Raw genomic sequence first — 25,465 nt, forward strand, 5'->3', positions numbered from 1 at the left:
GTCTTGATTAGTCAAGCCTGCAATTGAAAAGCAGTCTTCAATAGTCCACTTTTCTGATTACTTGAGTCTTCATTTGTTCTAAACTACATTTGTCTCGTTCCAAAGATAATTTCAACATTAATCAACTAGACAAACTAAGTTCTAAAATATTACATTTTTTCCTGGTTGCCAACCTAAAAATATAAACTTTACAACTAGTTCAAGTCCATTTTGAACTATCTCAAGCACACAATTTATTTCAAACCTTCAAGAACCTTATAACTCAACTGGTTGGCACTTCTTTGTATTTTCAATAAAGACATTTAGGATTTAAATCCTTCCACTCCGAACTATTGATTCTAATATATATATATATATATATATATATATATATATATATATATATATATATATAATGTTTAGAAAAAAAAAACTAATGTTTTTTTTTAATAAATATTTTTGTGATTGAGCAAAATTGTATAACAAACTAATATGAATTAAATTAAGAAGTAAAAGCAAACTACCTTATTATTTCTTACTATAATAGGGTAATCAAGAATTACCAACTAACATATTCCATAGTATAATATCCTTACATGATTTTTTAAGGACCAACAAAAATTTAAAAACAAATGTTGGTAGTATTAGATTTAGAGAGAGAGTTTCATATATATCTGATTGTGATTATTCTTAAATGCATTTATGTGTATGTAATTTTTACAAGCTTGATATTCAATTAAAGTAGAAGCTCAAAAAAAAAAAAAATGCTAATCCACTCTTTTATGTTAGATACCCCAAATATTCAATTATATTTACAATCTACTCTAACTTTTTGCAATTTCTATTATATTTAAAAATATTTTCATCCCATTCAAAACTACTTCCAACTAATTTGAATCCAGTTCAAGTCTATACAAAACTACTTCAAATTAATTTGAAACTAATATAATTACTTCAAATTAATTTGAAACTAATACAGATTCTCTTACCAAAACTTACTACTAACTCAAGTATAAACATCAATGAGAAGTTTACCATATTCTAAAGTACCATAACTATGATTTTCAACATATGTTCATACTAACTAAATTTTTATGTTTATTTATAAATATTGAATATTAAAAAAAATTGATTATATCACCATTAAAAAAAAATTCAAGAATTAAAAAGTAAGTATGTAAATAGGTAAACAAATCACCTTTGTATTTCTTTAAAAATGGAGCAATTTATGCATGAGATTACAAATCACATTTTTAGATTACAAATTAGTTACTAATAGCATATATATATCTCAATTATATTTTGTAAGGCTGCAAACAACATATTTGTGATGTACTTTGTTTATGTTTATGTATAAAATAATGAGCTCCTTAATAGTTTGTTTGAATGGAGGGAGAGGAGAGAAGAGTAGAGTGAATGAGAGGGATACAGTTTAACAAACCTTACTTGGATGTTTTTAAAAGGGGGACCGGGGAGAGGTTTATAGGGATTTGGAGAGGTATCTTACCCTCCTAACCCCACATTTTATTTCCCCCAAATTAGAGAGATTTGGCAAAAGAAGGGAGTACATAAGGGATTAAAAAAAATTGAAATGCCAGTTTGCTTTTAAGTTCTCCTCCACTCTCCTCTTCCTATTTCATTTTTAAAACATTCACATAAAGGGGAGGGATTTAAAACAACCAAACAATGTGAAAGGGTAATCATTCCCTTCTACTTTCATTTACTCTCCTCTCCTTCCCCTTCTTACCCTCTACTCTCCTCTCCTCTCCCTCCAAACTTCCAAACATAGTATAAAGGTCAAATTGATTCATTAAAGTACTTTTGATAACTCTAATATGGCTTTTCGTTCTACGAATCATATAGACTCTTACACTTTGTTTGGAAGTTTGGAGGGAAAGGGGAGTAGAGAGTAAGGAGTGGGAGGAGTAAATGAGAGAAGAGGGGAATGATTACCTCTTCACCTTGTTTGGATGTTTTAAAAATTAAGTAGGGAGAGATAAGGGAGGAGAATTTCATATAAATTGACAATAATGACCTTATTTTATTAATTTTTAAAGAAATAAATATAAATTGACATCTTAAAGGAAATATTTTTTTAATCCCCTCCACTCTACTCTCCCTCCAAATCTCTCCATTTTGGGAGAATTAAAAAAGAGGGGTTAGGAGGGATAAATTACCCTTCCAAATCCCTTAAAACCCCTCCCCTTCCCCTCTTAAAAAACATTTAAGCAAGGTTCATTAAATCATACCCCTCCCATTTACTCTTCTCTCCTCCCCCTCCATCCAAGCAATCCATTAAGGATGCAAATCTATAAAATATGTAAATACTTGCAAGTCTGAATGTTAACAAGTGTGTTAGGGTCATATTTTTATGTAATTAACATATCCTATGACAAAATGTACTTTACTTGTAATTGGGTAGATCTAAGTGGTTTCAAGATCATCATGAAGTACTTTGAAGAAGTATAACAATCGGTGGTATTGAAGACAAGAAGAATACTCAAGAAACTACTCAAGAAAATTTGAATCTATGAGTCCTAATGCCTAGCTTGACACCGTCGATCTATCAAGACTTAATGAAGTTCGATACCTATCTCGATACCTCTCAATCTATAGAGATACTAGATTTCAGAATATAGTTTGTAACATTTTATTCTAATTGGCTATTTGTTTATGGGTTTATGTAAATCTAATTGGAATAAGAGATCCCATTTAAAAGGCACATGAAGCTCCTATTTAAATAAGGTGGTAGAGAAAGAAAACCCTAACCCTAATGCTTCATAAGGGTTTTTTAATTTATTTAAACCCTAGCCTTTATCTCTGGAACATGTGAGTTTTAGAAAATGGAAGAAAGAGATCTTGTTGCGACTCTTGTGCGCCTTTGGGTTCTGTATCAAGCAAAGTCTTTGGCACCACTAATTGAAGATTTTATTGGTGTTTTTATGTGAAGCTTTTGCATATCAACTACAACAATAAAAAAAAGGTTGTTGTAGAGTTAGTCACGTAAAGGGATTCATGAAAAGAAGTCAGTCACATGCTGGGATTCGTGTAGAGGAAAAGACTTCTACAAGATCAAGTCCAATTGGGGATTGGAGTAACAGTTCAACTATAGGTTGGTATTTTGGGATAGGCTGGGTAGTGGTAAAATTCCTTATACTGGTAACCACTTGATCTTGATTAGTAGATTATTCAAGAGTGGTGACTTGAAATTCACCTAGTGGGGTTTTTGTCTTGTGAAGGTTTTCCTCATTCATAAACAAATCACAATGTTAAATTTAATTTTAGCTTAACTCTAGTTTAGATTGATGATTTGTTTGTGCTTCCACAATATTGTATGTAATTTAATCTAATTAATCAATTTGGGTAATTGAATTGATTAACCTTGGAGATGATGATGAAGCTTTTGCTACTTCTTTTAATTTATGTTCTCTTATTGTACCACATATGCTTTTCTTTTCTTATCTCTTGCACTTGGATTGCATTTATATAAGTTGTCTTACATTTCACACATGATGCCTTAATGTATCTTGTTTAGTATTTCAGTTAATGACAGGTTACAAAGTCATATTCATACATTGATCTCTCTTCTTGCAAAGTTTTTCAAGAGTTCAGGTATTATAGTAGACTTATTTTCTGTGTGCTTATTAGTATAATGTATTCTAGAACATTCATTGTACTCTTGGGGGTTTTGTCACGGATTGCTAAAAAGGGAGATCGTTAGGGATATTTTTATTTAATTGGCATATCCTCTGAAAAATGCACTTTACTTGTAATTGTGTGGTTCAAAGTGGTTTCAAGATTATCACGAAGTACTTTGAAGAAGTATAACAAGTGCAAATATTGAAGATATGAAAAATACTCGAGAAACTGCTCAAGAAAAGCTTAATCTACAAGTCCCGATACCAAGCTCAACACCTTTGATCTATCAAGACTTAAGGAAGTTCGATACCTCTCAATCTATTGAGATACGGGATTTCAGAATTCAGCCTACAACATTTTATTCTAATTGGCTATTTTTTTATGGGTATGTGTAAACCTAATAGGAATAAGAGAGCCCATTTAAAAGACCTATTAAGCTCCTATTTAAATAAGGTGATAGAGAAAGAAAACCCTAACCCTACTGATTCATAAAGTTTTCTTCTTGAAACTCTAGCCTCTACCTTTTGAACCTATGAGTTTAGAAAACAGAAGAAAGGGATCTTGTTGCGACACTTGTTCGCCTTTGGGTTCTGTGCCAAGCAAAGTCTCTGGCACTAACAATTGAAGATCTTATTGGTGTTTTTATGTGAAGTTGCTGCAAATCGACTACAACAATCAAAAGGGTTGCTGTGGAGTCAGTCACATATTGGGATTCGTGCAAAGAAGTCAGTCATGTAGTGGAATTCGTGCAAAGAAGTAAATCATGTAGTGGGATTTGTGCAAAGAAGTCAATCACGTATTGGGATTCATGCAAAAGAGAAGGCTTTTTCATATCAAATCCAATTGGAGATTAAAGTAAAGGTTCAATTGTATGTCAGTATATAGTTGCAAGATTCTGCTAGTATATAGTTTAAAGTATATACTTGTAACCACTTGTCCTTGATTAGTGAATTCTTCAGGAGTGATAACCTAAAATTCCCTCAGTGGGATTTTTTCCTTGTGAAGGTTTTCCCCATTCGTAATCAAATCATAGTGTCAAATTTAATTTCCGCTGCACTCTATTTTAGATTGTTGATTTGTTTGTGCCTCTATAATATTGCATGTAATTTTATCTAATTAATCAACTTGAATAATTGAATTAATTATTATCAGGGGTCAATTGATTCGACTTTGGATGTGTATTTGAAGATCTTTCCAAACTCCAAACACTAAAGAAGTTGAAATTCCAACAGTCGGATCAAAAGTTATGACCTTGAGAAGTGTACTAACGCGCTCCGCCCGGTTTTCGAGATATCTCAACCATTTTAACTTCGATTTTGACCCATGAATAGTAGTTGGAAAGAGAATTCAATAATATTTGCAATGATGCTGACCCCAATTCATTCTAATGGATGGATCAAAATTAGGGTTTTTGGTGCCTTTCGGAGTCAACCTCAAGTCAAACTTTGTCAAAGTTGACAAAAATCTCCAAGTAGCTCGTGTTTGATGTAGAAACATGAAAAATGTTGTTTTTGGGATAATTTTGACCAACTTGGACTTTTGGTTAACCCAAGGTTGACTAGGGGCATTTTGGTCAATTGGACCTAAAACAGCATTTTGAGTGCTCCGATGCCTAAACGGGTTGCGTCAAGTCAATCTAGGTGTTTCTGTGACCCCATGGAGAAAAGTTAATATTTGTAGAATTTTTGGAGTCCTGCACGCAAATTGAGGGTAGGCAAAATACGATATCTACACACGGTATGATCTATGCTGCCAGTAACTTGAATTGTAGGCCACCTACTGTGGGAATGTCCATTTGCAAGGAACATTTGGCTTTGTGTAAGGAAAAGATTCAAAAATGTTTCAATGCTATCCAAGATTTCTTCGCTTTATTTAGGTTGATGGTGGACAGACTTCCTCAATTTGATGTGGAATGTTGTTGGTGATGTCTTGGCAATTTAGAGTGCTCGGAATAAGTTTTATTTCAAGAAATTTCAAGCCCTCTTCAGATCCATTTTAGATGGAGCCCTTGGTTTCTTGGATGAGTATCAGTCATCTGAGGCTCATGGCTGCACACCGAAGCTCTTGATTTTGTTTGTGACTTTCGTCTTCTCAGGTTTTACTTGTACTATGTTTCCTCCATGTTTTTTTTTTTTTTTTGGTAGTTTCTACCTACTGCTATAGCCATTGTCTTTCCCCTATTTGGCTTTATGCAGAGTTTTTACTTTGTATACTTTCAGTTATCAATATAATTTATTTCTTTCACCTAAAACAAGATTTGGGTGAAAGTATAATTGTATATTTTTTTATTAACAAAAAAAAAAAAAAGAGGTTTTGAAATAACTATATAAAACCAACATTCTTTAATTAACTCTCCAAGGTGTGAGCAAAATAACATATAATTTAATAGACTAATCAAGAAAAGAGAGTGATACTCACTGTTGTATATCCATTGTTTCCAATATACGAGCCGATTTCCACTCTGATATGCAAAAGACATGCCAGCCAATACTTCCACAGGAGACCGCCCGTAGTAATCTGGAGCGATAGCCAACTCAGGGTAATGTTCGAGTAAATCCAAAGCCATATCTATTGAGTTGCAAACATAAGGAATTAATTGAAAGAGAATCATGCCTAGTGTTTCAAAGCATAGAAATGAATACGAAAATATGGTTGAATCTGAAGTTCTTACCAATAGCTTTGGAATTAATAGCCCGGGTAATAAACGAAGCACCGTTGATGCCATTTCTTGGTATTAGATCTTCTAGAGGAGTTTCAGGATAGAGATAGCGTGCCATTTCTATTCGGTTATTTGTAACAGCTAGCACGACTGGAATGAGGTCATCGCTTTCATTTCCAATGCTAAGTAAGGTCCGGCTCTTCCCAATTATACATTTTGCCATCTGGATGTTTCCAACAATAGCACAATAACCTAGAACAGTATAATCATTTTTATCTTTTATTTTTAATTCTTCTTCCGACATTTTGTTTACCAACGTCTCCACAATATTCATATGTCCTTCAAAGATAGCAATGTGTAGAGCCGTACTTCCAGTAATTGAAATTTTGGCAGTCGCTACCTCCGGATTGGAGCTAATGACCTGATTAGCAGCATCCCAATCACCTTTGTGGATATGTTTTTCGAGGGATACATACTGACTGAAGCGACCGTTCTCCATCCCTGCCGAGTTTATAGTACTTTTACTATAGTATTCAAAATATTTGGCGTATCTAATAGCAATTCCAAGATGATTATTCTATTAATTTAGATTTCAACATTGACTAAACGAATAATATTATTTCCATAGGGGTTGTGCCTGAATTCGGCCAGAATATATATATATATATATATATATATATATATATATATATACACACACACACACACACACATACACGCACACAGTGCGATTAAAGAAGATATAGTACCAATTAGAACATAAAAAGTGAGACAAGAACTTATCACTTTCTATATTTATTATTTTTATTTTTATTATGATTGGTTGAGTATAAAGTAAAACACAAAGAATAGGATAAAGAATTTGTAGCACATATCCATGAATTTGCATTAATGTTTATAATACTTTCTTTCTCCGATTTAATTTATGGGTACAAATAATGGGTGCCCTTGGAACTTTTGTTAATGGACAATGTTAGGAAAATTTTAGTACCACTTTTATAAAAATATAAAAAAGTTTATAAAAAATCCAATAATTTTTTCTTTTTCCATAAAAAGTTATTAAAAGTATTTTCTTTTTTGACTTTAAAAGTATTTTCTAAACCGATGCCTTTAGAGCATCCATTATTTTTCCCTTAATTTATTTAAAAGTACAAGCACACCATTCTCCTCTATGATTGTGTGTATTCACTTACCTTCTCGTGATGCAATTGCATCTTCTTTTTTTTCTTTTCTTTTCTACTTTTTTTTCCTTTTTTTTGGTGATTAAAGGAGTGAGAAACTAAGAGTGCAAGGACCTCATATTTCACTTCTCTTTGTTCTCCACACCATTAAAATTTTCTTTTAAAAAATCATTTTTATATTAAAATCAATAAATTTTATTTTAATCAGTAAAAAATTACTAAAAAACCAAAAATATAAACAAACATGATCACTAGATTTCCCCAAAGAACCTAAAACAATTATATCTAATACAAAACCAACTAGTTCATTCCAACTAGATTAGCTCGAAGCATTGGTATATATGAGGTCCATCAAGTTTCATTACTAAAATTTACAAATTCATGAGACCAACTTTAAAATCACATTTTTACTTTCCAATAACTACCTACCACATCAGTAGTTTGTAAAAAAGGTAAAATAATTTGTGACTTTAGCATTTTACTTTATTTTAACACTCATACTTGACAATAAACCCTACCTTTCATTTTTTACTTTACCTCTCATCCATTATACCACAAGTGGCCAAACGGCCCAAACCCAGCCAACAATACACCCAGTGACAACCACCACTGACTATGGCCAAACCAAGCCACGAAAACCTAAAGCCAAACCTACCAATAACAGCAGCAACCACCCTGTACAGCCACGATGTCCACCACAACCAAATCCAAAACTCTCAGATCAACCACCACGCATGCCATAGATGACCGCCGTCTCATCTACGGAGACAACCCACTGAGTTGGTGATTGGAGAGAGAGTGTGAAGGAAGTCTAAGTTTTTTAAAGGAGAGAGAGAGAGAGAGAGAGAGAGAGAGAGAGAGGTGAATAAAATAAGTGAAGAAAATAATTGAATGCCACTACAGTGGGAATTTGTTTTTAGATCTTAGAGCATCTCCAATAGGCTCTCTAAAGCTATCTTTGGAGAGCAAATACAAAATAAATAAATAAATAAAAAAAACCCTCCAATAGCCTCTCTAAACTCTAAATTTTTTTAGAGTTGCTATAGTAGATCTATTGAAGAAGAAAGCACTATAGCAATTACTATAGTAACTCCAAAAAATTTTCTTCCTTAAAATAATCCCCCGGTTGAATAAATTTTCTCTCTCTCTCTCTCTCTCTCTCTCTCTCTCTCTCTCTCTCTCTCTCTCTCTCTCTCTCTCTCTCTCTCTCTCAGAAAGCAAAGGGGAATTAGCCCTTTGTCAGAAGATTGGCGTAGCTCTCTCTCACAAAACGATTCACTCACATCTGAAGAGGCAAATAGCCAAAATTTGAATAGGGATAGAGCTTCAGATGTGAGGTCGTGTTTTATTGTTTTAGTGAACAGTAGGTGCCAAAATAGATAAAAATGATAACAAAAATACTATTTTAGTTCCTACATTTTGGGGTCACCGTCAATTTGGTCCCCACATTTTTGTAGCAGTTAATTCAATCCCCGCTATTTTCAAGTTTCAGTCAATTTAATCCTTACCAATAACTCCTTAACGGAAAATACTTACGTGGTAAATGAATGACAAGTTGGCACACTTGAAGCTTACATGGTGAGTAAAATAATACTAAATTTTTTTAATTAATATTAAAATAATTGCCACAAATTATCAGTAAGAACAAAGATTATTTCACCAGTAACACCCAATCTCCATTGGAGCAAGATAATATGCAAACCAGAAAATTTCACCCACTCTTCAAATTATGAGTATGACCTAGAGAAAATTCAAACACAAACTCATGTACCCACATATTTTGACCAACAAAGAGATAAAAAGCCATAAAAAGCCAAATGAAACTCAAAATTTTATAAGAAAATTTCGTCTTGGACAAAGCACAAAAAAGCAAAAACCACCCCTTTGTTCTAGTTTTAGTTAACCCAAGGACAAGAACAAAGAAAAAGGTTTCGAGACTCAAGTTTCATGTAGTGATTCATGGCTAAGAGAAGAAAGATAAAATTTTAAGTATCTAGAGCCTGTTTAGTTGGAAAGGTGAAAAAGTGGAAGGATGGAAATGGAGAAGAGATAGAAAAGTGGAAAACTCATTTATTTGGTTGAGAAGAAAAATGAGAGGATGAAAAATGATGTAGGTATAAATTGAATGATATGTCCTTATTTAAAATATAAAAAAAAAATGTGCTCAATTAAAAAAAAAACATCAACCAAAAAAAATGATTCCACCAAGTTTGTTAAAACAAAAATAATGCCCAATTAAAAAAATAAAAACCAAAGAAAAAAAAACCCTACCATACCCAGTTATAAAATTAAAAAAAGAAAAGAAAAAAAAGAATAAAAATAGCATACACATGCAATTGATCAAAAAAGGCATGCACACGGCCATTTAGCAAAAGTAAAATGAGAGGCAGCTAAAGACAAACAAATGAAGAAAACCGCAAAAATAGATAAAAGTAAGAGAAAGTTTGAAATGTTGCAAAGGAGAAAATTTTTGGGTCCTACCAAAATGTTACCTCCCCAATTTGGGAAGAAAATAGAGAGGGGAAGAGTAGTTATAGTCAAATGACTAAACTTCCCTTCATCTCATGTTTTGGTTGTTTCCTTTTTTTCTTTTTATGGACGTGATATACTGCTTCACTTCTTTCTTTTTCATTTTTTTGTCATTTTTTTTGGTGTTTGGTTCCTTTTAGGGTGTTTCACTCTTCTTCAACTATAAGGTATATAAAAAAAAAAAAAAAATTTTAAAAAACTTTTTTTTATTGAACGTTATTTTTCTTTTTTAATAAACTTAGGTGATTGTATTTTTTTTAATTGGGCATCATTTTTTAATAAGGGCATATGAGTAAATTTATACAGATTTTATTTTTTGTCTTCTCATTTTTCTTCTCAATAAAAAAAAAAAAAAATTCTTTATCCCTCCACATTTCCACCCGCTAACGAAACACAAATAAAGAAAATTAAAATCTCTTCTATCATTTCACTTTTCTATCCTCTTATTTTTTCACACCCCAACCATTTTTTTTTTTTTTTGTGGTTAAAATCAGTTTGGTCCACTCTCATTTTTTTCATCTACCAACCAAATGGACCAAGTGTTTGTTTAGAAAGAAATTGATTTTTGTTTTCCATTCAGATGCTGTGACAATTTTTTTAATGTTAATTGAATTTTTTTTTTTTATTGCCACATAAATTTCAAATGTGCCAATTTGTCATTTGTTTGTCACGTCAAAAATAAGCTTTCAGTAGAGACTAAATTAATTACAAGTTGAAAATAGCAAAGGCCAAATTAATTATTAATAAAATGTAGTGACAAAACTGACTATAACCCCAGAATGTATGAACTAAAATGATAATTTTACAAAAAAAATAAATACGGAACCCAGGATAGAAATGCTCTGATTTGAACCAGCAACACTTGGATAATCATCTCTTTACGAAACTCTCCTTATCGATCAAGAAAGTAGGGAGCTGGTTATATATTAAAGAAATCAAACTCATAATTTACAATTATATAGAATTTAGACATACACAGACCTTCCTTATCATCCATATCTCACAGGTATCTCATTCATCTAGCACCCCCCTAAATTCTTAATAACCCAATAATCAGAACTGTCATCACTGCTCGTACCATACCCATTTCTCTCCCTCCCTCTCTCTCTCTCTCTCTGAGCGCGCCCTTGTTAAAGTTGAAAAGAGAAAATAAGAAAAGAAGCTGAAGAAAACTGCAGCGTTTTGTGAAGAAATAATAGAAGAACCCAAAGATGGAAACGGTGTCATTAGGATTAAAGAAAAGAAACAAAGAAACAAAGAAACGATGTCGTATCATTGAACAAGAACAAACGAAAATTCACAAAGCGATGTCGTATAGTTAGCACACGCGTCATAATCTTATTAGTTTCTTTTGTAACCGTTGCGTTAGTTAGATTTGTTATTTCTGTTTTCTTTTTCCCGCTCTTTTTCTGGGCTCGTGTACATGCTCTGTTATGTAGTATAAATAGCAGAGGAGCTTTGTATTTTATTTTTATGTTCTCCATTTCTTTTCTTCAATAATAAGAATCTTATTAAGAGAGAGTTTCTTTCTTGGTTTCATTCAGAAAGTTTATTTCTTTACAACCCTATCAACGACCAAAATGGGCAAAGACTCACCGAAACCACCACCACAACCACACCGAATATAGCGAAGAAACAACGGCAACCACTCCAGTGTTATTATTTTAGCTATTATTTTATCATAGATTTGTAAACTTTAAGCTATTATTTTAGAATGTTAGAGCATGTGTATTTTCAGGAGAGAGATAGCTACCTGAGTCTGGGTGAGCACTAGACTTGCTCTTCTCTGCAAAGGTATCCCAAGCGTCTTTAGCCTTACTAATTTTCTCTACCAAATAAAATCCATCCGACCCAAAGGATTCCCTGATAAAATATAAAGCCAAAGCATTCTTCTTGCTCCAAGCAGGTGTAGTTGGTTCGGGGGTTGTTTCAACAATGTTCCAAAGATCATGTTTCATTAAAAATGTTTTCGTCCGATTGCTCCAATCCACATAACTTTCTTCCTCCTCCTCTGGAATTGAAACACCAGCAACAATTTAATATATAATTCTCACATATAAAATTGTGACTCAGTGAAGATTCTATTAAACTCTTTTAGATATCCCAAATACTGTAGTGGGGTATTAGGTATATTACATTTCAACCATTCTTGCTTTACGTGTTTTCCTGATCTTAGCTTCTCCTCATACTTCCAATGTACACACTCTGCATTCCAGACAATTGTTTACAAAGAGTGGACATCATGCATGCACATTTTTTGAAAGGGGAAGCAGTGACTTTTTCTAAGACTTTTTGTTATGACACTCACCTCCCCTAAATTTGGAATAAGATAGTCACTTCCTTTAAAATAATAAACTATTTACACATGTCCTCCTCTGAATGATTAAAAATACATTAAAATTCTTTGGGGAATTTTCTTTTTCAAATTTCCTATTAGAGGAGTGTGAATTGCAATTTAAGTGAAGGGTAAAATACAAAATTTAAGTTTTTTAGAGCCTATTTTTGGTTATTTAGAAGAGGTTAGTGTAAATAGTTTGTATTTTAATTCCAAATTAGTGGGGAAAACATTGGAATTTACTCATTTTCAAAGTGATGTCCTGTGTGTATAGAGTGTGAATATTGGGAGTATGAGACAATAATTTTCCATTTGATAATGAAAATATATTATGATTTAATTTAATAGCAAGAGATTAAAATCCTAAAACAAAAATAGCAGCGAGCAACTTTATGGCATTTTCCTCACCTAATTATATTTAACCTGTAACTTGGAAGATCTAAATGAAAGAAAAATTACAAGATGGATAGAAGGAAAGCTCACTAACACTTTACCAGTACCAGCCACCCAAACAAGAAAATAACTAGTAGCAGCCAATAAAAAAAGTAAAATTCCAATAATTGATAGCAGATCTGGGAGAACAAAATAAAGTTGGACACATGAGGGGAAATTTTAACTAATGGAGAAAACAGAACATAATTACATTTTTTTTGGATAAAGTAAAAAAAATGAAATTTACTGGAACTTTGATCAAATCTGATGAAGAAGTTTGTAGCAAATGATTCTATTATATACGACCTGCAGTTTAGACATCTAAATAGAGAAACCTACAGGTAGCTTAGTTATGTATTTATCCCACCACAGTGACAGTACACGTGTTATGTTGTCATTGGTACCTAGAGTTGGTGGACCTTTCTATTATGTTAGTTATAAGCTATTAATTAGTCAAAGTTTCAGTTTTTCTGATTTTTCCAGTTTTGTCTCTGCTTCTTGTATATATAAGTAGATATTGAGTTATTCATTCAATGAGAAATCAGAGAAGATTATGACATTCTTGATCTCCAATCACAAATTCAGACCCTAACATTTCAGTGTCGTGTCAATTTAGTCTATGCTGTTATTTATTGGATGAAAATTGCTGACATAACTAACGGCTAAAATAAAAAATTAGTTTATTGCCACAGACATCAGCAATTTCCATGTAAGAGATAACAACATACACTAAATTGACACAATACTGAAAGGTTAAGAACCAAATTAAAATATAATGTAAAGGATAGAGACCAAATGCATAATTTACCCTAAATTTAAATACTAGCCTTCCTAGATTCTTATTAAAAATATGAAATGCATTTAAATAGTTGACTAATGTATTGTTTATTGCCTCTGATTACTCTTATGTCATATATAACTCATTAAATTAAAGTATATTTAATGCATACTATATATAATTTAATTATTTTTTATTTTTATCAAATTGACTTGTATATTTTTAGACATATCAAGACCTATTTATTTATTTTTTGGAAAAAATGTAAAGACTTAATGTAAATATTTTTGTTTAAGTATGAAAATATCATATGTTAAAATAAAAATTATAAACATCCTTCATGTGTGTGTGTGTCTATATATATATATCTAGGTTGGTCACCCTTGAAAATTTTTTTGGTACCGCCACTACTTCAGTGGTAGCTTCTTCAATGTTTGCTAAAACACGTTCTCCAACCAGGCTTCAACTAGAGAATATGCTTGAAACCCTTAATATTTGCTCAGTGGAGGATAATCCCGGCACTATTCTTGTGACTTAACTTTTTATGGACGATACAATTACAACACCTGAAAGTAGATCTTTTCTAATGGTAGTGACTGCCAAAAATAAGATTTATTATGTTGATGGAACAATATTGCAACCCTTGGATTCCTTAAGCCCAATGTTTAATGCATGGAGAGACTATAACACCATGCTGCTATCATGGATCTTCAATTCCTTCTAGAAGGAAATTACGTTTCACAAGACATGAATTGAATAAACTTGAAAGTAAAGAATTGAATTAAACGAAAGTGGAGTTTAAAAGCTAAACTGAATTGAATTTGAGACAAAATTACAAGCCGTAATTTGTAATTTAACCCAAAACTTATTAGATAATTAAGTAGTATGAGATTTGACCACAAAAGAGCCTAACTTTATTTTTTGAAAGAAAAAATAGAGCCTAACTTTATGATTATAGCATAAAAGCATATTATAAGACCACGAATTATAATTTATTTTAACTTTATGATAATAGTTTTTTGAATGCTTCAATCATGGATTTGGCACCCATCACATGTCCTCCGGCATAAGGCCATTCCCGCTGTTCAAATGTTGCCTTTGCTTCTGTTAATACTGCTGGTGTATTATTAAGGTTGTAATGGCGGTGGCAAACAGAAGAGACAGAGGGGAGGAGGAAAAGCATGACGATTCTGTATTTCATTTCATTTATTTCTTTAAAGTTTTTTTATTTTTATTTTTTGGGTAAGTTTATTATCATATCTTCTAGACCTTAGGCCTATTTGAGATATAAAACGTTTGAGCACGTGCAGTAGAGAGAGAGACATACCAAAATAATCACTTTTGGGGATGCTACATATTGATTCCAAAGTTTCCCAAGCAATTTTGGCGGAAGTAATTAGACTAATCACATGACATATCCGTTGCGGGCATGAAATTTGGATCACGTGTAAAGCCATGGCATTCTTCTTGCTCCAAGCCTTGGAAACGGCTTCATCATCTTCTTGTTTAGGATATTCGTCGGTTGCTTCAACAATGTCCCAAAGATCTTGAGCAATCAAATAGGTCCTCACTTGGACACTCCAAACCAAATAATTGTTTACATTAAGAACTTCACTTACAGCTGCACTTGAGGCTGTCCTCGTTTCCATCTTTATATAATCTGTCAATACACCTACATGGTGTTAGGATCGGAGTAAACGTTGGCAATTAAATCCAGTTAGAATATAATCCAATCAGGTATAGGTCTAGAATTAGGGTGACAAAATTTGTTGTCTGTTTCTTTTAAACATTTATGTCTTTTATGGGTCTGATCCATTCAAGATGTTATCACTTATGTCATAACTTTAGTCTAAAAGGTTCCAAAATTAATGTGTACACATTAAAATTCAATATATATGTGTGTGAAAATTCTACCATTTTATAAGAAAAATGAAAATTAAATCGCTCATAAACGTAACTAAATATATATACTTTGAGGATAGAATATAACATATTGGATAAATAGAAAATAAATAAATAATTGGAAAAAAAATTAAATAAAAAAACTACTCAATATTAGTAATAAATCTAAAATTAAAAATATTTATATTTCAGAATTGCATATCAAATAATTTTTAATTTGGCACACTGTCTAACGAACTCATCCTCTCTCATCCCCCCCCCCCCCCCAAAAAAAAAAAAAAAAAAAAACTACTTGCATGCTACTAAGTAAATAATAAAAAAAACTAAAATTAATCATTTGGTAGACCTTTTTTTATGAAAAAAAAAAATTCTATAAGAAAGAAATGACCCGATTAATGGCTAACCTTATGACATATGTTAATATACCATTATATTGGTGTAATTAATTTGATTATATGAATCAAATATTCTAAGTATCTAACATTATACTACAATCTAATATCACACGAGCCAAACACCCTCTTAGATCAATGACTTTTTATTACTTCTAACAAAGTTGAAGTATATTATTGATTTTGATGGAGTATGCGTTTCAAAGAGACAACATTATTTTCGTATTCACTATCAAAAGATCCAAGATTAGTAATAGTTCTCAAAAAATTGTTTTGGCATGGGATTGGGATTCACACCTAAAATTCACAGGATAGCTCTATCATAAAATTCTTTGATAACTCTACTGTAAAGTACGGAAAATCTTAACCATTTATTAATAATAAGTGGTTTAAATTTCACTACATTATCAAAAAAATTAAATAAATTACAAAAGAATAATTTAAAATTTACTCTATACTTTTAATAATTTTAACCATGCACTGCATAAACAACCTACGAGGCTTATAACAAAAAAAACTACATGTGTCATATCCATTTTTCGAAAGAGCTCAGCACTCCAGTAGCTTGATTGGGGTTTTTTTCAAAAATATTGGTGAAAATGAGATTAACAATTTTTTAGTAGTCCTAACTACTTTAGTCGGAACCATAAAAATAGTGGATTTCAGCTCCTTTCTTCTTTCTCTCGGCCTATATATTCATAGATTCTTCAGAAAGCCTCATCACGACTAGCGTCTGATCCGTGTGTACAAAACAGAGGGCGAAAAATAACTTTCTATTGAAAACAAATGATGACATTAAAAATAAAAAATAAAAAAGAAATTCACCACACTGCCATGCAAACGAAGAATATGATCCAAAGATAATGTAATCACTTACAAAAGTTAAGGGTTCTGTCTTCCAAAACTTCTGCCCGTAAGTGCCACTGTGCGGTAGCTCACACTTGATGAAATGATTAGACACCCATTTGCTTATGTATAAGAACCACTCGCTTTTGAAATTACAGCAACTTGCTCTCTATTATTTATTTTTTTATTTTGAATTCCAGCAACTTGCTTATTTAATAGAACCTTGAGAGATTTCATGTATTGACGATAATGATCAATTACCAAGGTTTTAAGTTGACGAAGACTTGAGCGAATAAAGGAATACTGTCGCTAGACATCCAATTAACTAACTTCATTTCCCATTCAACCTCACGCGATATAGATTTAATTATTTGTTTATGTGCGTAACAGAAGCATCTAAACGACAAACTTAAAAGTTGACCAACTAAAGAAAGGGCTTCACAACATCTAACGGTCTTAGGTATCTGTCCAAAGTTGCGTACTTGACTGAATGGTGAGAAAGCATGTTAAAGATCTCGGCAAAAGTAAACAAATCATGGAAATGAAATTGATATTTGATCTTAGGTATTGGTTATATAGACATAGAAAAAGACAAACATATGTAGATCATGTTTAACAGGAAAAATAAAATAACCCATGTAAATTAATGTTTGTGTACATCTGGAAAATTCACTAATTTGTAGCCTTTGTTTGCAATAAGCAGCAATATCTTTTCTTTTCTTGTACCGTTTCCTATATTTTTATTCGCTATGGATGTCTGAAAATAAAAGCAAGACTAAGACACTGATATACCTTATAGATTTAATATTTTAGGAGTTTAAATTGAAATTTGATAATATTTATCTCAAGAGTGTAACTATAGATTTCTTATTTTAGAAGTGACATCAATTCATTTCTCCTCATGACATTAATTCACATCTTGTTAAAATTTCAGATAACATTCTGACTTTTCTTCAGGAGAAGCAAAAAATGCAAATAATTTATTAAACATTTCTCCTCATTACAGTAACTTGCTTCTTTTTCTTTTTCTGTTTTTTCTCAGCAACTTGCTTATTTAATAGAACCTTGAGAAATGTTCTGTATTGATGATAATAATCAAATACCAAATTTTTAAGTTGACGAAGACTTGAGCTAATAAAGCAATATTACTGTGGCAACGAAATTAAGAATCAAAACGCCAGCTTATATATTTTGTTGGGTAGCTAGACAAGTAGACATCCAATAAACTAACTTCATTTCAGCCTCGCGTGATATAGATTTAATTATTTGTTTAAGGATCTAAACGACAAACTTCAAGTTGACCAGTGTAACGTCCCTATCGGTCAGAAAAAAAAAAAAAAAAAAAAAAAAAAAAGAAAGAAGTCAAACTTTTTTGGGTTCCCACGTGCCCCACCTAACCCTACACCCCACCACTCAATTTTTCTCTTATCTCTTACTCTCTTGGCCGGCTCACTCTATTCTTTCCTTTCATTTTTTTTTTGTTTTCTCTCGTACACTCCTCTCTACTCTTGTACTCTCTCACCGGTACTACTACACCACCATCACCACCATTTTCACCATCACTTTTCGGCAAGATCACCGGAAAAATTCTTAGGAACCCATAAGCATCTTCATTATTTTATTTAAGGTAAAAATTTTTAATCTTTTGGTGGATTTTACACTTTTGCTTGAGGATATTTTTATCTAAGTTTTGATAATGATAACCATGTGATTTATGTGCATTGAAAGTGATATTTATGTGTTTTTATGTATGAGTTTTGTATTGGTGGAATTTTTGATGAGTGGGTATATATATATTTTGTGCTAAAATGGTCATTCAAGGTTTATGTATGATGGAAAAATTTAGGAATTTTAAGATATAATGTATGATGGTGGGTAAATTTAATTTTTCCATTGTCATTGGGTTTATTTGTAGTTAGTGAAATTCTAAATTTCTTGACTTGGAGGATATGTTGCTTTTTGCTTTCATGGGTCTTTTAATGATGTAATATAAATCTTATGAAAACTAGTCATAATATTGGAGATATTATGAAATGGGTTAACTTTATAAATTGGAGTTGATACCTTGTGAATAAATTTGTTGAGAAACTTTGGGAATGGTATATTATTATTGATGAGGTTAAATAGTAGGCTTGCCTAATTAAGTGTTTATTTGGCAAATCCTAAATTTTGGTTAGATACAATTTCAAGTTTTAGACTTATTGTAATAGGTTTACTTGATATTGTTTAGGTTCTAGCTAATCTCCTTGGAGCTTGGAGAGTTAGGCTTTTGTGATTGCGAGGTAAGTAGCTTCTTAATGGGATATTTTTGGAAAATTTTCATATTTCACAAACGATGTTTTTGAGTCAAACGCATTTTGGAAAATTATATATGAATATATGTTTTCTTAAAATTGTCGTGTTGTGACCCTATCACATATTATTATATATAAAAATGCATCATATTTGGTATTGCATTTGGGGAAATGTATGAATTGTTGATATGAAAAAATGAGCATCTTTTATTTAATCTTTGATAAGGAAATTATGAATTCTATGGTATAATAGAAAATTTAAAGATTTTTAAGTTTTTTTTTTTTTTTTTTTTTTTTTTTTTTTTTTTCTGAAACTACTTGGATATAAACTATGTGTTTTAAAGTAATGTAACTTGTGAGCATCATGTAGTTTTAACACCATGCCATGTGTGATTTCCCGGTAATCACCCGATTTGGTTTTCGTAGTCTTTGTGACAACGGAATCAAATCTAGGTCAGTACCATTTTATTTTGGATGACGTGTTCTTCCCTGCTATCCATGGGGGGAAGAGGTTCCTTAATTGTGTGTGTGTGAGGCTGCTGTCCATGGGGCCAAAAGACCACATGCAAAAGAAGTCCTATTTGACGCGCTCTCTCTGCTGCCCATGGGGGAAGAGAAAAACCTTGAGAGTATGGGTGAGGCTGCTGTCCGTGGGGCCAAAAGTCTGCATACTAGAGAGGACAATATCATGCCAATTGTGAATGGGTGGATCCCCTGACCGGTCTATGTGGTAGTGTGGTATATTATTGTGATAATTTATCTTATGTTAGATATTATGGTTTTGGAAATTATATTGTTGATGCTCACAGATTAAAGTATATTGTTTCAAGGCAGTTACTTAGAGAAATTTTGTATTTCATTATTTAATCATTCTTGTTATATTATCATTATTGAAGATGAAACTTGCATTTCTCCCACCCCCATTAATTATGCTACTTATTGAGCCCTGTCTCATCCCATTATTTTTATAAACTTTTCAGAGTAGGCAACAATATTTTGAGACAACTTTTGGTGGCTAATAGTAGTTAGACTAACTACGGATGGAGGCTGAACTTTTGTAATGGAGTTATTTGATGATGTACATTTTAGAATAGGCTTGACTCATTCTTTTGTATATTATAGTGGTTGTGACTATATTTCCCACTGATGGGACAAGCTGTTGATAAGTAATTATTATTCAGACCTCTATTCTTTTGTGGCCAGTGGTCTTTGTAATTAATGCTTAGAGCTCTGACCTACTTTGAGAGTATATTCAATGGAATTATTAAGATAATTCTTGATGTTGATACTTGATAGGATTTATGTGGATTGAATTATCAAAAAGTAAAAATTTACAGGCACTTGAGATGTCTTTCTCACGCTTTGAACCCTTTGGGGTTTGGGGCGTGACAACCAGAGTAATTTAGAAAGGCATTCACAATGTAGTAGGTTAGAGATCTGTCCAAAGTTGTGTCCTTGGCTGCATGGCAAGTGAGAAAGCATGTTAGAGATCTCAGCAAAAGTAAATAAACCATGAAAATGAAAGTCGGTCCTCATGGGGAATAAAAATATAGGATGATGTTTTGATGGTTACGTTGCTGGTCACATCCGGAATAACAACCGGTAATAATTTCTTTTGATAATTCAGCAAATAGTTGGAGTATAGAGATTTAAATTCAGAATGTCTCTATTGTAAAAACTTGATTTCTCCTACCCATTTTCTTAAAAAATTAGAGAAGAATGAAATAAATTTAGTAAGTAGAAGAATATATATATATATATATATATATATATATATATATATATATATTTATATTATTTATCATTTGATCCATAAACTCATCTTTTATGCATTATTTTAAACTACAAAAACTTGAATTTTAACAATTGATTGATGACATAGCTATTAATCTTTAATCACCTTAACATTTTGCAAGCATAGAGGAAGAGAGCAATTTTCTTAACATTTCTGACATGCCTCTTTGCAATGAGCTAAAGCTTCTTACCATACAATTTCCTTCCCAAGTACAATCTGTTACAACAAGTATTAACTAACTAATTTATCCTAACTGTCAAGCTCAATTCAATGCCAGTTCAGCAGCCAACGCTAACCACTGAAACAAACTACCAGCACTTGTCAATTCAGGAGAACAGCTACTATCAGCGCACTAGTCCTGTTTAGAAATCAAGAGAACCTATTTCACGGTTAAAATTTATTTTATAAATTTGACAGTGTACTGAATATCATATTATTTAAAATTTTAAATGAACTAACATTGGATAAATTTTAAATTTGTAACACTTAATCTAAAACATTAAATTAATCAATTTCAAAATAAAGATTACATTTGGCGTTTATTTGATTTTTTGTGTGATTTACATAGAATTTTTTAAGATCATTGACTTTATAAAAAACCGTGTCCATTCATTGTGGTTCTTACAGCATGCCAGAATGGTGTATCTTCAATCATGCGGTGGAGGATGCTCTTTGTAAGTGACCTTCTCAAGGGTAAGGTAAGTGTATGCATGGCAAGTATGGCACCAGATCAAGTATGGCAATAGAAATTACAACACTCAAATTATACCTAAAACTTGACTTCACAATAAATTAGTAAAATACAATAATATCTTTAGGAATAAATACAACCTCACCACAAAATCAGGTAGCAAGATCTTTCACTCTGAATACTTCAACTCTCTGCGATTGTAGCACCTAAATAATCATCCTAGAGAAAACCCTCAATTTATTTTCTTTGTGTGTCTTGAGCAAAAGAAAAATCACCTTTTCTTTTTTTCCCTCAATGCCGCACAAAACACTATTCTTTTTCCTTCAGTTGGCTTCAAAACTGTATTTCACTCTTCAGTCTCTCTAAATCTCTCTCTATCTTGAAACTACACGCACCAAGCTTTTTATGAGAGGTTTTTATAGGATTCCACGTGGGCTGGACTTCTAGCTGCCGTGCACCTCAACATCTTCAAACCTCCTCTTCTAAAAATCTATATGTAGTCTTCTCTTGGGGGTTATTTGAGTAAAAAAACAACTAATAAGTCTGAGGGTGGGTAGGATTTTTAACGTAAAGTATATATAAAACTAGCCCCAATGTAAAAATTATTAAGTTTTCCCCTTATTATTATTTGCTTTGGAACATAGTATCACAGTATATGATATATCTTGTTCAATTTTGAAGTTTTTTTTTTAAAAAAAAAATACCAAAAGTTTTCCTGAATTGAAAAGAATTAAAATCTGGTTATATTGTTTCAAGTTTGTCAAGTTATATGACATGCCAAATAGCATAGAAAATATATCCAAGCAATAAAATGTTTGTATAGCCAGAATCCACCTACCTAGTGAACATCGGCTGTGGACTTAATTAGCATAAGGCTGCACAATACACACATACAATCCATTAATCCACCCCAATCAAACCCCACACAATCTAAAATATCACAATCTCCCGCACTAAAATCTCAAACATTCTTGTTAGGACTTATGTTGTGCTGTAGTGCACTTGAGCTATACGACTTCACCAAGTTAACTTTAATACCATTTTTCACAATCCAAAGAAAAATGCTAATCACATATACGCCACATACCGAAAATGCTAACTCTAATACCATTGGTCACATCATGCATTTTATGATGTTGAGGGAAGTAGTGTTGAAAGTATGGCACCAGATCATGATGGCGGAATCTCCAAGTTCATGTAGGAGAATGATAAATTAGGTAAGGAATTATCAACAACAGATCTGAGAAAACCTTACGTGCTGCATTTGAAGGCTTTGGTGAGCTTGTTGAAGGTACGTTTCCTTTTTCATGCTCATAAATGACATGTTTCATTAGTAAGGGTATACCCGTGCTGATGCACTGCTTCCTCAACAGTTAAAATTATAACGGACAAAATTTCCAAAAGGTCCAAAGGTTATGCATTTATAGAGTGCACTACAGAGGAGGCTGCCAGTGCAGCACTCAAAGAGATGAATGGCAAGGTAAGTTTTCTTCCATTACGAATCTTCCTTGTATTTTTCTTGTGCTTAATGTTCAAGCGCGGGTTTGTTTTCTTTAAGCTTTGGTTCATAATTGTAGATAAAACAAATATAACACTCTTGAGTAAGAGAAAGGGTAATCTCTCTATTTTGTTCCTGGTTCTTGCAGATTGTTAATGGCTGGATGATAGTTGTTGATGTTGCCAAGACTAATCCACCAAGATACAGCAGGGGTCGCCACAGATAGGAATTTTGACAAGAGAACGATTACTGATCCACTGTCTTCAAGGTCAAGCAAGATATTCAGGCTACTGCTCTCAAGGTGTTGGACTATTCTCATACTGCCACCTATTATATTAAAAAAACCACTGTCTTGTCGTCTGAAATTCTTTTATGTCGCATGCTCTTAGAAGGGGAAAATGAAATGCTCTTTACTCGGAGACGAGGAATACACCAGTCTTGAATTTTACTAAAGCATTGAAGTAAATGTTTTTTTAATCCTACGACATTGGAGTTTGGAGGGATGACATTTCACCCCAAAATTGAAGGGAAAAAATATTTCAAAACATACATAATTAAAAATAGGGGTAATTTTACTCCCTTTCCTTAAGTTTGGGGAGATGACACTCTACCCAAATTTGAAAAGAAAAAACACTTCCTTTTTTTACATCCATTTGATAAATTTTTGTTAAATTAATATTAAAAATGTTATATACTAACTCACCCATTGCTTAAGGCCATGTTTCCAAAGTTATCCTTTATTTAAAAATTAAATTCTTTGTTTTAGAATTTAAATTAAAGTACATTTTAAAATTTTAAGTATGATTTTTTTTCAACGGGTTATGGAGAGATTTGTCGTTGTAGGTGTTTTGGTGCTTAATAAATATTGCATTATTATTTTAAATTTACCATTTATGTTTTTACTAACCATGATTAAAATTTTGTAAAGAGTTTCTTAAGAAAATTTAAAATATTTTATTACTAATAAAAATAAAAGGGGTGTTAATTTCTTCAAATCTGAAGGAGAGTGTAATTACAAAAAATAATTCTATCAATATTTGAATTTATTGGACTTTATATATATATATATATATATATATATATATATATATATATATATATATAATATTTTCCTAATCATGCATATTTAAATATTCTATGGGGAACAAAGTTTCTCTCTAAATTAATTTGGAGAGAAACTCTTCAAACTTCTCATATCTTTTCTTTTTTTGTGAATTTTGAAAATTTAACCATTTAATTTCATGTCTCTTATGTTATTAACATGCATATCAAATTTTGTTTAAATTAGATGTTAATTATTATTCGATCAATAAACTTATTTGTTACACATAATTTGCGATCACAAAAATTTAAAATTTTAACATTTGTTATAACATAGCAACTGATCTATAATCTTCAAAATTTAAAGTTTGTTACAGAAATTTTGCAAGCGTGAAAAATATAATAAAAAAATTCAATCCAACAATTAAATTTTCAAAATTTACACTCAATATAAAGATGAATGATAAATTTGAAGAGTTTCTCTCCATGCTAGTTTGGAGAGAAATTTTGTTCTTTTGTGGAGGGTTGAGGTCAGCTCCATGGTCCTTTAATACATAAATATATGATTAATTTAAGAGAAGTGCTACGTTCGCAACATTTTCACCATATTTTAATAACAAATTATAGATGGTTAGTTATTATTGGTTTAAATTTGAACCTAATATTGAGATTACTTTTTTTCTCCAACAATAACAACCAATAACAACCTGTTACCTAGAATTTGTTAAAATATTTTAAAAGCATTATTAAAATGGATTAAGAATCTATTGGGCAGCTGAATAGTTGTATTAATAATACTATGCACAGGTTATCAAAAAAATAATAATAATATCATTCACATCACAGGTTCCCTCTTTTTTCCTTTTTAGGCGGTATGTTTTAAAGTTTGTTTAATTTTAGTATTTTATACTTAGTTCTTGGCGCACCTTTCAATTGGTTTAGGTCTAATATTTCACTTTGTTGCTGGCCAACCTCTGCCGCCAGCTTTAGATCCATTAGAGGATGAGTAAAGTCCATTTGAGTTAACTTAAATGTTATTTTCCTTGTTTTGGTTTTTAATTTAACAACTAATGTTCTTTTGCGATTCAAAAAAAAATTATGAATGGTAGAAGATGAATGGTCTGGTTTTGTCTTTTGATCAAATGAAATGTGTGGCCTTTATTGCTTTTTATGGGAGAAACGTGTGAGTGTGACAATCAAAATGTGGTCCTTGAAATTAGATAGGTTTTTTTTTTTTTTTTAATTTTTAAGAGAGGAGTAGGTATAAGTTAGTAAATAATAATAATAATAATCTTAAAAAATAAGAACTAAGCAACAATTAATGATTTTTTTATTAAAAATTTAATGAATAAATTCATTTCAAATTACATAGATTTGATAAATAAAAACTATGATCATTAAAAAAAAACCATTGAAAAATATGATTGTTGAAAATTTTAAAAACATTGAGTAAAGGAAGAATAAAGAAATATTA

The 25,465-nt window shown here is 31.6% G+C and overlaps 1 protein-coding gene across 4 annotated transcripts in view; it reads right to left on the bottom strand.

Annotated features, from left to right (window-relative positions):
- Positions 1-15,188, bottom strand: part of LOC142615704 (uncharacterized) — a 36,059-nt gene extending 20,871 nt beyond the window's left edge. For 2 of the 4 annotated variants that reach the window (XM_075788470.1, XM_075788469.1), the window contains exons 1-4: positions 14,860-15,188; positions 11,741-11,998; positions 6,290-6,778; positions 6,037-6,186 (exon numbers count right to left, since the gene is read on the bottom strand). In XM_075788470.1, coding sequence (XP_075644585.1) covers positions 6,037-6,186; positions 6,290-6,778; positions 11,741-11,998; positions 14,860-15,181 — 1,219 coding nt within the window. In that variant the 5' untranslated portion in view covers positions 15,182-15,188. Of the gene's footprint in view, positions 1-6,036; positions 6,187-6,289; positions 6,779-11,740; positions 11,999-12,123; positions 12,191-14,859 lie in introns of those variants that run through there. The other 2 variants (XM_075788471.1, XM_075788472.1) reach the window with 2 other exon arrangements.
- Positions 15,189-25,465: the final 10,277 nt, after the last annotated feature.

This window comes from Castanea sativa, chromosome 11 (genome assembly GCF_040712315.1).
Source record: "Castanea sativa cultivar Marrone di Chiusa Pesio chromosome 11, ASM4071231v1".
Classification (NCBI taxonomy): domain Eukaryota; kingdom Viridiplantae; phylum Streptophyta; class Magnoliopsida; order Fagales; family Fagaceae; genus Castanea; species Castanea sativa.